General features: G+C 41.5%; 1 protein-coding gene across 4 annotated transcripts in view; it reads right to left on the reverse strand.

Annotated features, from left to right (window-relative positions):
* Nucleotides 1-12,027, reverse strand: part of arhgap29a (Rho GTPase activating protein 29a) — a 34,421-nt gene that overhangs the window by 3,396 nt on the left and 18,998 nt on the right. For 3 of the 4 annotated variants that reach the window (XM_041961621.1, XM_041961620.1, XM_041961623.1), the window contains 16 exons: nt 11,478-11,574; nt 10,853-10,925; nt 10,336-10,396; nt 9,725-9,871; nt 8,625-8,689; nt 8,405-8,515; nt 8,236-8,316; nt 7,344-7,526; nt 6,398-6,535; nt 6,062-6,252; nt 4,243-4,412; nt 3,459-3,587; nt 1,962-2,060; nt 1,462-1,625; nt 585-773; nt 52-189 (listed from right to left, as the gene is read on the reverse strand). In XM_041961621.1, the coding sequence (XP_041817555.1) occupies nt 52-189; nt 585-773; nt 1,462-1,625; nt 1,962-2,060; nt 3,459-3,587; nt 4,243-4,412; nt 6,062-6,252; nt 6,398-6,535; nt 7,344-7,526; nt 8,236-8,316; nt 8,405-8,515; nt 8,625-8,689; nt 9,725-9,871; nt 10,336-10,396; nt 10,853-10,925; nt 11,478-11,574 (2,036 nt within the window). Of the gene's footprint in view, nt 1-51; nt 190-584; nt 774-1,461; nt 1,626-1,961; nt 2,061-3,458; nt 3,588-4,242; nt 4,413-6,061; nt 6,253-6,397; nt 6,536-7,343; nt 7,527-8,235; nt 8,317-8,404; nt 8,516-8,624; nt 8,690-9,724; nt 9,872-10,335; nt 10,397-10,852; nt 10,926-11,477; nt 11,575-11,802; nt 11,955-12,027 lie in introns of those variants that run through there. The other variant, XM_041961622.1, reaches the window with a different exon arrangement.

Raw genomic sequence — 12,027 nt, forward strand, 5'->3', positions numbered from 1 at the left:
AAGCAACTATTGATCTATTATGATCAAGATAAGGTTTCAATAGCAGCCCACCTGTCTCAGGTAGAGTTTGAGAACGTTGCTGATGTCGTGGGGATAAAGCTCGGAGAGCTCCACCAGGTGCTTGCCATTCTCAAACGCCTGGCACAACTTCTCGACCCGAGACTTGGCACCATTGACACGGTAGATACCCTTCATGGCATAAAAACAAAATGCATTCAAGCACAGGAACAGTACATGCAATTTTAAGGATCACCGTGGCAAAACTAGCTGCCACAAAATATTAGCAGGGTACACCAAAGACACAAACATTATACAGTGTATGCATTTAAAGACAATTTGTGCAAACTTTAGCTTGTAATAGGCCTTACACCTCTTCAGTGAAGCTGAAAAGTAGATGTTTGAATTTCAACCAGAGGCAACAGGGCCCAAACTGTGACCAATGTTATCATTAACACAATATGGCTGGTGTGGAACAGAGGCCATCTATAGCACCAATCATCTTCTTGATTATGGTTCTGTTTTTTACATTAATTGAACCAACTAAAGCCTCTATTGATTTGACAATAATATCGTCTCTCTCATACCTTAATGTTGAGTGCTCTGTTCTCAATCTCTGATGTACACTTCCGTATGATGAAGGGGATGCCGTCCTGACTGTTCCTAGCTGCCTGTGTGAAGTCAATGCCGAAGAGGTGAAGCCTTCCCTGGAGCTTCTTGTGGCCACACTGGATGGCCAGGGTTTCCAGACACTTCTTATGGCAGGCTAACGAACACTGCAAACATGTTGACACGGATCTCAGTTATGAAAGGCATAGAGTTAAACAGACTGCAGAAAAGCAGAGATCAAAATAGAAGAGATGGATTTAGACCGAAAAGCCAAAGAGAAAAGCTAACCCGCTGAACCAATGGAATGGAGTGATTCCAGAACACTGCAGAGTTACATTCTTCTCTTGTCAATGTGTCTACCAGCATTACAGAACCGAACTTTAAAAAAAACAAGAACCTTTTAGTTACTGCCGTGTGTATCGTCAGTGTATCTAATAAATATGGAAAGAAACTGGATCTAAAATAATCGGGTGGGGGGTACAGAGGTGGTGGAGACGACTCCTCAGGAGATGAACAAAAGGTCTTCAGTTTCCACTGCCCGTTCCCCGACTGAGACCAGCTGGTGGATTTGGTCTCTGAGGAGAGCCTGTGGCCAGTTTCCACTTTTCCCTTTATTCAAAGGTTTTGATGAGGGTAGAGGTGGTTTTTCCCTTTTGTTTTTGTTTGATTTGGGCTCACCATGAGTGATAAAGAAACCATTGTGAAACTTTGGCAACATTCATCTTGAACTTGTAATACTCTGAATGTTGTGCACTCACTACATTTAATGAAAGTCCAAATAGAGAATCATGGTTGGATTGCATTTTGTTCCATTAGTTCTAAAACAAAAGAAAAAAGAAAAGAAACCAAGGTTACCTCCTCACACTCTGCTCCATGAAACACCACCAGGCCGTCACACTCGCGACACTTGGATGGCGCTCTCAGCTTCCTCAGCTTGTGGGTTTGAGCAGCCTTCGACATCTGAGTGTTTCTGAACGGACCTGGGGAGCTGGCTGTCTCAATTACCATCTCACTTAAACCTGCACAGTGGAGGGAGAGAGAGAAGAGACAAAGGACAAAGAGCATCATTAGAGGCCATGTTCTTTTCTTCTTGCCTGTGCTGTAGGAACAGTTGTGCTGTTTGAATCCGACTGAGAAATGGCATTAATGTCATACAGAAAGAAACCAAATGATACATATTAAGAGATGCAATGCAGCCATGGAAGTACACAAAATGGAACTGACTGAACTTCACTGTGTTAATGCAGCATAGAGAGAGAGAGAGAGAGAGAGAGAGAGAGAGCAAGAGAGAATGAGAGAGAGAGAGAGAGAGAGAGAGAGAGAGAGAGAGAGTATGGTTTTTCAGTTTGACTCACCATTATCAGAGGGAGAGGGAGGCTCTCTCTCATCCAGGTCATCAGCAGACGACATGGTGCCGGTGGAAGGCGTTCTGGGTAATCTCCTCTTGAAGTCTCCTGGACAGTAAGGCAAGACACACCAGTTAGTCCACGTCCCTACAGTCATATCAAGTCAATTCTTGTCAGTTGGGTTTTTTTGTTTGTTAGTTTTTGTTTCCTGTGGTCTACGGCTGACTGGTGAGAATGAGCAGTACTGAGGCCTGGACTGAGACAACTTTCTTTAATACACTGAATGAAAAGGCGTGGTTGACTTCATCTTGTAGATAATTCACTCTAGTAGGGGATTGTTGGTGATTCACACCTTCACTGACTGATGAATTACTTCCAATAGGCATTTTGGTCACGCTGTTGATTTTCTAATGAGCCTATAAGGAGGCTCATCAGGAACTCCTACACCGTTTACACTGTGGGGGTTGGATGGCAGGTTTGTGTGTGTGTGTGTGTTTCACAGGTACTTCAGTACAACTAAAAATAACATGACTCATTTTCACCACTTTGACGCAGAGCCAGTAGTGCACTGACCATCCTTCCTCAGCCTACAGTCAGATAAGTGTTTAATGGTATTGCATACTTCGTCATTAGGTTGAAACAAACCCATTGTATCATATTTTAATTAGTGAAAGGTTGCAGGTTTAATTGTCAGCTGTAGCCCACCTGATAAGGAGTATGCATACATTAACTGACACTAATGTAAAAGAAGGCCACATGCTTGTTTTCAGGAAGAAGACCGGGTACAGGGACAATACACTGTCAACCCAACAAGACAAGACCCAACCTGCACCTAAACTAATATTTTTTTGTGTATGTGTGCGTCATAGACTAAGAGTTGCATAACGTTCAACAAAGAGGCACCACTGTCAGCAGTTGTTAAGCCATTTGATTATGAGATAACAAAGCAACAAAGACCACCAAGTAAAGAAACAAATGCTTGCAGGCCCCAGCCTGGGCACTTGAAACAGTCAGCACTGAGGAATGTTCCTCCTGTCTATCATCTGCAATGTTTTGATTCTTTATCAATGACACAAGACTGATGCACGTGATATTCAGAGCTAGTTGTTCCTTAACAACTGAGGGAGACCAGGTGATTTCGCTTTCTAGGTGGTAAACATAAAAGCTTTCCAGGAAGTAAATGTGTTTTATTTCCGTGTTAGCTCAAAAGTCAAAGCAGATAAAGATTCATGCAGAAGAGTACAGTTGAAGATTAAAGTTGTTAGACAGCCTGTAAATTAGCTATCAAGGAAGACAAAAGCATGTTGAGACATAGTGTATGCAAAGATGGGGGCGTACGTGTTTTGTTTTATTTATTTATTTTTTTTTGGCTTGTTTTTGCATTGTTAAAAAAGCTAATTTCAATTCAAAGCTAAATAAAAATGATGAAATTAGGGAAGGCACAGTTTGAGGTAAGCTTTGGGTGATGAACTCTTGCCATGAAGCTGACTGCCTGAAAGGTCCTACCTGGGCTTGCAGTGGGTGAGTCCATGGAGCGGGACTCACTGCTGCCTCCAGCACTCTCCGAGTCGCTGCACATCCCTCCACCCTGGCTGGACGAGGCCCAGGGACGAAATGGGGCCTGAATCCGAAGTGCTGAATAAAACAAATTACAACACTGAAAGTCAGATGCATAACTTTCACATTTATGTAAAATATTAATACTACTGAAATATTGGTTTCCAATTAAAATGAGAGGTTACTTTCTGACCCTTGAAATTAACCTTAGTCATAACTGGGCGTAGTAGTGAAACTCTTTCTGACATCATTTGATCAAAGTGACAACATAGTGAGCACATACACACACTAACACACAACCTTAACGTCCTATCAACCAGCAGAGTGCACGGACCAACTGGCACTTCTTAATCTTTACTGCTGTGTATCTATGGAGCATACAACCGCTATCTTTACCCCTAACTGGACCTGTAAGTTGTGAACCCATTGGCCACTGAAGCACCTATTAGCTAAGTGCTGACTAAAAAAGTGGTTTTATTTTAAAGCTTCTGTCACCTTCACCTTTCACTTTATACCATTCATACCACACCAGCTGCTTCGTGAACACCATGTTGTTTGTGAAGCAGCTTGTCTTGTATTTGGCTTAAATGCAATTTTTTCGACTGAGGCTGATGGCAATGTGGAAGCAGTTATCGCTGATGGTGCATCATAAAATTTGCACTGTAAGACTGTTAGGCAGTGCAAAATGATACCTCTAGAAACTAGCTTTTGCCTTCTGATTCAACCTGCGTACCTTGGATGTCAGTGCTACTGTTGGACCGCCTCTCTGCAATCTTGGTGTTTTGAGCATTGATGGGACTGTCCACGTCATCTGCACCAAGAAGGTCAGAGGACACGGATGCCTGCGACAGGTTGCTGTGGGATGAGTGGCTGCCACTTAGCGAGCGCTTGTTGAAAGGCATCCTAGGGCGGGAAAAGGGGGAATGGAAATAATGATATTTTTGATTGTAAACTCAAAGTGGCTCAAAGTTACAGAGATTTAAGCAACATGCATTTTTCAACTATTTGATACTAAAACCTTTGGACTCATGACATTGGAACATTTTGTGGTTTTATTAAATATCTTTTATTATAACCTCAGAAGAGAGATACCCCGAGTTTTTGTGGAAATATTCTTCATCTTGAGTTGAAATGTTGCTAGTCATAAAGATGTATTTACATCAAATAAAGTCAACTTTATTTAGACCAAAATATAGTTTGTCTCAGAGAGCTTTACTGTTAATACAACATACAACACACTCCATCCATTCAGATTGAATGTGGATAAACTCCACACAATCTCAAGAAAAATCTCAAGAAGAGCTAATAACTGTCATTTTATTCAATTCAAAGTTGCCAAGTATATTTACTAATTCCATCAGTACTGAAAACATCCCTGAATAATCATGATATCAGGAGATCAGCCCCATCTTAGCATCAAAGACTTAATTTTTGATGTAAAAAAAACATTCCAACCAGTGTTAAAAAAAGTATCCTACTCTGTCTCACCATATACAGTATGTAGGTCAGCGGTCTATATTTAACCTTTTGAAGACCAATGCTGTGGATGCATGTGAGCGTGTGTGTGTGTGTGTGTGAGTGCACGTGTTTAAGTTTCATTTCCTCTCTCCCAAGCTGAATTCTTTTGATCAGAGGGATCAGAGTTGGGGGCTCGGGGGTAGAGGGAGAAAACTAAGGAAGAACAAAGGTCTCTCTTATTTCCATCTGTGTGTGTGTGTGTGTGTGTGTGTGTGTGTGTGTGTGTGTGTGACCACAAACCTGTGTCAACAAAACTCTCTGGAAAGGAAACTTATTTACTTATTTGACCAAAGCCTCCACTTAAAAATTGCCCCAACTGTGAAATGACCATGTTTTACGTGTTAGTCAGAAATAACGTGTACATAGTTTTGAAAGCTACTGAAAACTTTCGCAGGGGTTTAGAGATACTGATGGTAAACCCACCGCCCAAGCTCCTCTCTCCCGTGACCGCAGTCATTTCCGCAGGAAGCTCTGGCCAACCCAATTGTTTTACGCTTTCCAAAACAAGCCCGCTCACTCAATCACTCCACTTCTCTCGCCAATGAGGTCTTCAGTGCCACAGACCACTTCATTTCACTGTATTAGTAACCACTGTTTACCATTAATAAATATTCATGTTGCCTACAAAAATAACTCACTTATCAGTGTTTGTGTTAACTTGATTTTAATGAAGAAAATGACTTATGTGGCTGACAGTTTAATTCAAGCAAAATCCCTTCATAGTAAGCATAGTCCCATCATATTCCATTAAGGTTCACAAACTGTATCTTAATCTACCTGTCCTATAATATGTTGGACTGAGATAAGATTTGCGCAGACTGCCTTACTATGAATCAGTTGTTGCTGGATGCAGATTGTTCATAAGGATAACAATGTTTATCAATTGTCTGTTTTCTTTTTACACCTGTTCTGTTAGTAATGAAAAAATGCAATCTTTTAGTTGACCATCTGCTTGAATCACTTGCAAACCACACAATTAGAGCAGGAGTTACTGAATCCATGTCTTTCTTAGCAGCAGTATCTCTGTGTCTCACCCTGTGTTTTGTGTGACAGCTGAATCAAACGAGTGGGACTCCAGGCGAGGGCCATCAGTGGGTAGATTCCTGACAAAGTCGATATAGCGCTGGCCCGGCTCGTACAGTTTGGCATTTTCACACAGACTCTGGTGGTTCACAGGGAGGGACACGACCTGGGCCTGCTGCAGCTGGAACCAATTGACCGTCACCTGAAGCAAGGAACAAACAGCATTAACTTGTGCATCAGCACTAAGTGCCTGTCCAGTCTGTCCAAGATGCGCCCTATTTCTGTTATTTGAGTTGGTCTGAAATTTAAATGTCTGCTAAATATTTCGAGCAAACGTCAGAACTTACAGCCTTAAGGGTGAGGTCGCACTGGGACACCATCTCTCGGATCTGTGTGATGATCTCACTCTTGGTGTTGGCCAGATCGACTCTCTTCTCCGCTACATCAATCTGACATGCTTTGCAGTGCTCCCTGGCCTCCTCAGCCTGCCAACACAGAAAAGACAATTCATCATAATTCTCAATTCTTGGATTAGTTAAAAAAATGTATTTAACTCTGGATCGAGCAAGTTTAGTTGTCAGTGACATGGTGAGCAGCTGATGAACTCAGCAGCTCAGATCAGTGCTACAAGAATGAGGCATAACTGATGGGAGAGGCTAATGATCTTGGGAATGAGCCGCCATCTTTAGTGTCACAGGAGAACAATTTCCTTTAAGCCTGATTGACTGTTCACCAAACAGATTGTTGTTATTTGTCATCCTGCCAACTCCAGGATTGTTTGTTTGAAAACAATGAGAGCTGATAATAAGACCTTAATGGATGTAACAGCTTACACACACTTTGACCCAGCTAGCTACAGTTTAATTGACAATGTGCACAGAATGCAACTAGCATTGTGTCTGGGTTCTGGGGAGCCTGCTATGTGGCGATGACTTAATGCGGAGTCCGGCCCAGAATCTTTGTTATGCCTTTCCATGCCTTCTTCTCTCTCTGTGCTTTCAATGTCCAATAAATGTCACTAAAGTACTGCAGAACAGTCTTCCTGTTCCTGGTTCCTGTTTTGTGTGCGTACTTGTTACCAAATGTGACCACGAAGCCTCAGTGGAGGCAGATATTCTTTTTCACAATGGTCTTGTAAAAATGTTACTGAGTGAAATGGACGTTTCAGAGAAAGCTACTTAAAGTTTAAAAAGTGGCTGAAAGTAGAACATTTGAAGAAATCCTATAAAAATAAGTTCATCTATAATGTACCACATTGAAAGAGCCACAAGTCCTACAGAGGAGGGGCTGTACCTTCTGCAGGGCCTCCTCCTCCAGCCTGCGCCTCTTCTCTAGCTGTTTGGCCGCAGCCGCTCCGCCTCCTCCTCCGATCTGCTCCTCCTCAAGGCGGCTGGTGGACACCTTGGCCTTCTCATATTCCTCCTGCCGCTGGGCCTGCAGCAGCCGAGCCTTCCTCAGAGCGCTGTCCGCCTCGTGCTGTGGACGCAGACACATATTAAGCTCATACACAGACAAACAAACACAATACCACACAGTACGTGCAGATATATGGCACATACAGGATAAGTGCAACCATACTAACTACATTTCCAGTGGTAAACACGGGAAGCTTTAAAACACAGGAAAAAAAAAAACAGATTGTGCACATTTCTCTCCACATAACCATAGCAACAACCCCAACCCCAAATCCAACCATGCTAACCAAAGCCAACACAAAAATATGGCTTTTAAGTTTTCTTTTAAGTTAATAGTAGTCTGAAATAATCACTGAATAATCATTAGAAACATACATTTCAATAATGTAATAGAGGCCAATGTTATTTATACAGTATTACAAGAATAATTAATGTTCAATCATTATTTTACTTTCTAAGAGTTCAGGCTTAACCAATAACATTAAAACTAACTGAATGTTAAATAGTAATTTATTTACAAGTGCCTAATCATGTCCAATTGAAGCGTTGTTAGTTTAGTTAATGATGCTTATTCTGTCACTGGTGGAATAGAATGATGATCTTGCATGACACAACAAAACAAAGCATTTGTATCCATGCGTATAACCAGGCAGAAGCATTTCAAGAGCACTCTTGAACCGAGCCCCCAGGTCAGTGGAACAACTTAAGATTCTGTAAGCATTTGTGTGTGTGGGCCTCTACAAATGCAACCTTTATGTCAATCAACTCACCATTTTCTTTTGCTCTCTCTGCCACTGCTCCTTGACCTCTTTTCTTCGTTTGTCCAGCTCATTCTTTCTGGCCAAGAGAGGCTGGAAAGAAACCATACACAGTCAGTAAGTCCTTTTGTTTCTATTACAAAACAACTTCTGAAATGCATCTTCTGCTTTGTTGGATTACCTGCATGAATTTGTTGCTTTGGAGCACTGCTGCAGTGTGAAGTACCAGCTGGCTGTATTCAATGTCATTTTTGAAAGCAGTCATGTAGGTCTCACAGAAAGGCATGAATTCCTTAAATGAGGAGGAGGAGGAGGAGGTGTGAATGTCAATCCGCAGCAGCTAAAAGGCAGCAGCACACAATTATAACGCGCAAGTCAAATCAGCTGCAACGTCTACTCACCTGTTGACTTGCAAGCGTCTTGGCAGATTCAGCCATTTTGGCGTAACTCTTTGCACACTCGATATCTGCAACAGACCACACTAAAGTTGACTTGAATCTGACAACATATACATTGCTCTCTATTGGCCACACGTTGTCACCTGTGTGTGTCCGGCTATTTGCACTTTGCTGCAGTTAAAATGCATGAGTAACATTTTCTGAATAAATCAGACAATGCCCTTGAGTCATGAGACAAATCTATAAAATTAATCAGTAAATAAAGCATTAACCAAGGGGGACGTGTTGAACAAACAACATGCATGTTTGCCTGATAACAAATGCACTGTACAGCTTAACTGAGAGCTTTGTGTCACTGTGTTGCCTGGCCAAGTGACTAATTATTAGACTGAAACCATTCATTAACTGATGTGCGAACAAAAGCTCTCACACTGCACACTCAACATCGAGCATGATGAGACATTGTGGGGTCTCCTTGTTCGAAGAGCAGACAGAGTTGTATGCTGTGCAGCTTGTAGAGCCCCTTGAGGCTTAATGTGATTTGTAATCCTGGGCTATAATTGAATTGACTTGACATTAAATCTCAGTTTAACACGTGTAACTTATACAAGTGTCATGTGATGTGAAAGTCTTTTTATACTCATAGATTCTGGATTTTCAATGACAGAGGAAGAGTAAATGTAATTTTACAAATATCTGACTAGATAATTGAACTTTTTTGTAGACAAACTTTACTGAAGTTCTTCAAACCAGAGTATTTTCATACGTCTTGCATCATGTCTTAAAAACAATGAGATCTTTAAAAAATGTCAAGATCGTTGCTTCAATTAGTAAAAAATAAAAAAAAAATAAGCGCCCAAGATGTTGTTCCTTTTTAAGACCCTAAATATACATGACATGTACATGGAAACATCTCATCAAAACTTCCTGACATGACTACCTATAATTAAGTGTAATATGAAGTACTAAAGTTAAGTACATGCTCCGTAACACTAACACATGACAGCTGACTTCAGTTTGATAGGTGCTGCTTAGCTGCTGCCTCCCTACATGTCAGAAATACTCTTGTATGTATCCCTCCACGTTTTCCCTAACTAACTCACCCATACTGAGACGCTTGTCCACCCATGCCAGCAGCTCTTTGGTGTACTTGGACCAGGCCTTGGCGTAGAGCAGTGCTGACTCCACCCCACTGTCCTGCCGCTGCAGTGTCCTGTCCACCTCTTCTGCACGAACTGGTGGAGATGGCCCTGTGAAAACCACCGGAATCGCACAAGGGAGGTTATAGAAGATGGGCTTAAACATGACTGCTAGCAAAGAACCCCCATGAAACGCAACTCTCTCCACTCCTGCTGGACACACCTCATCGGTGTGAAGCTAGCAACATCTGTGACTGTGAGTCAGCAAGAAAAGCCCACACTGACCTTGGGTCAGCGTGATATGAGCTAATACCATTTGAAGCTAAGTAATGCTGACAGGAGACTGGCTGCTGGCTGTATTCGTAAGTAGTTAAGGTCACTAGTCATCACAACTAGTGGTGCTCTTACCTCAGATAAACCCACAAACACTCCAAAGGCAGTGATGCAGTACAAACTTTTCAAACAGATTTATGAACAAAGTTTTTCCAAAATTTGCCAGGATAAGTTTCCGCTGACACCTTCACAGACCAGTACAGCAGAGCACAGAAGCTGTGTGTTATAGAGATCCATCTTACCTGGCGGATCATCTTTCTCTGGACCGGATCCTCCAGATTCCACGGAGAGGTTCTCAAAAGACTGAAACCCAGACGGACGAAAACAGAAAAATCTACAATGAGGAGGATGAATTTCCTACTCAAGGCACAGTTCTGCTTAAAACAAGGCTTATCATAACTTTGCTTCCTCTTTAGAGCAGCTTATAAAACCTACAGCAGGAAAAGACCAATACATGACATCGATTTGTCATTTGCAGAGGGCATTCAAAACATGCCTTAACCTGCAAACTGTGCTCACTTCACGTCATTTTGCATATCTTTTTCTTGACATTTCAGGGGCAGAAGGCCGCATCCTTAAATTCTTGGGACATTGAATAAACTAATATAATTAGTTAGTTATTAGTTATTCTATATGAATTCATTAATTTCAGACTGTAATTTGATGCCACTACAGTTCTGGAAGGTGGTGACACCTTATTTGGGCTGAATTAATTAGACCATTTGAACTATACAATATAAATATTGAACTTTTTCTTACCCTGCTTCTCTTAGTCAGGGGGAGCCCCAACACTGATCCATTCTCTACATCTCCCATAAGGAAGTCAGACACTCTGAGGGAAAACACAGACACAAATCAATAGACTGGCTTAAGAAGGCTTAAGGGTGAAATTGATCAGAATAAGAATATGCAGGAATCATAAAACAGTGTTTTGGTTTAAAATGGGTTTAAAGGAGTACTCCAGCATTTTAGCATTGCACCATTAAGTTTGGGGGAACTTGAATCTGTCATGAAAAACAGATTAAAAAAAAGAAATGTCTAAATCGATGCAGCAGAGGCAAGGATATCCTGATTTTTAATCTCTTGGATGAGTTTGTTTTGTTAGCCTGGTATTTACATAGAAATGCTTCATTTATTATCACATTTCCTGTTCTTGTGATGTTAATTCTTTGTTTATGTTTTTATGTTACCTTACCTTTTTCTGCCTTGCATTTAAAAATGTGCTATATAAATAGAAACTAACCTATGATAATGACATACTCTCAAAGTTGACAGGGAACACATTCAGTTGAAAAAACCTGCCCTACATTAAGTCTACATAGAGGCAACTCATCAGCAGTTTGAGCTATGGGAATTCCAGTCACAGTAATGATATAATACTTACACATTGCCAAAGGTGAATGCCAATGTGTCGATAGCGGTGTAGATCTCCCCGAAAAGCTTCTGCTTGTTCTCTTCGTTCACCTCCTTAAAGTTCACCCCTGTCAAATTGTGATGAAGTAGGATTGAGTCAAGCCTTGGTAGCAAACCTAAACCCTGCATACTGAAGACATCCTCCACTGGCGCCATTGATATGGCTGTGTTTAAAGCATGAATTTCATGGTATGATTCATCATCCTGTGCATGACGTCAACAATGGAGTCAATGAAAATCTCTTTTGAGCAATGCTGTACTCCTCAGATCACACTGAGAGGTGAAGAGTTGCTCACCTCATATCTCAAATGTGCAGACATTTCAAAACTGAACAGTTCCTCAGAGGCATCCAAAAGCAACGTTTTACTTCAAATCAGGCAAGATCAGCAAAGACTGCAAGTGTGTATATTTGGCTGTAATCTGGAAGGGCAGTAGTTTCCTGCTGCAACTCTAAACACAGTGATGGCTGAGGACAGAATAGGGGAAAAACACCAGTGTAAATATGGCTGTAATCAGTCTTC

This window comes from Chelmon rostratus, chromosome 20 (genome assembly GCF_017976325.1).
Source record: "Chelmon rostratus isolate fCheRos1 chromosome 20, fCheRos1.pri, whole genome shotgun sequence".
In the NCBI taxonomy this organism is placed as follows: domain Eukaryota; kingdom Metazoa; phylum Chordata; class Actinopteri; order Chaetodontiformes; family Chaetodontidae; genus Chelmon; species Chelmon rostratus.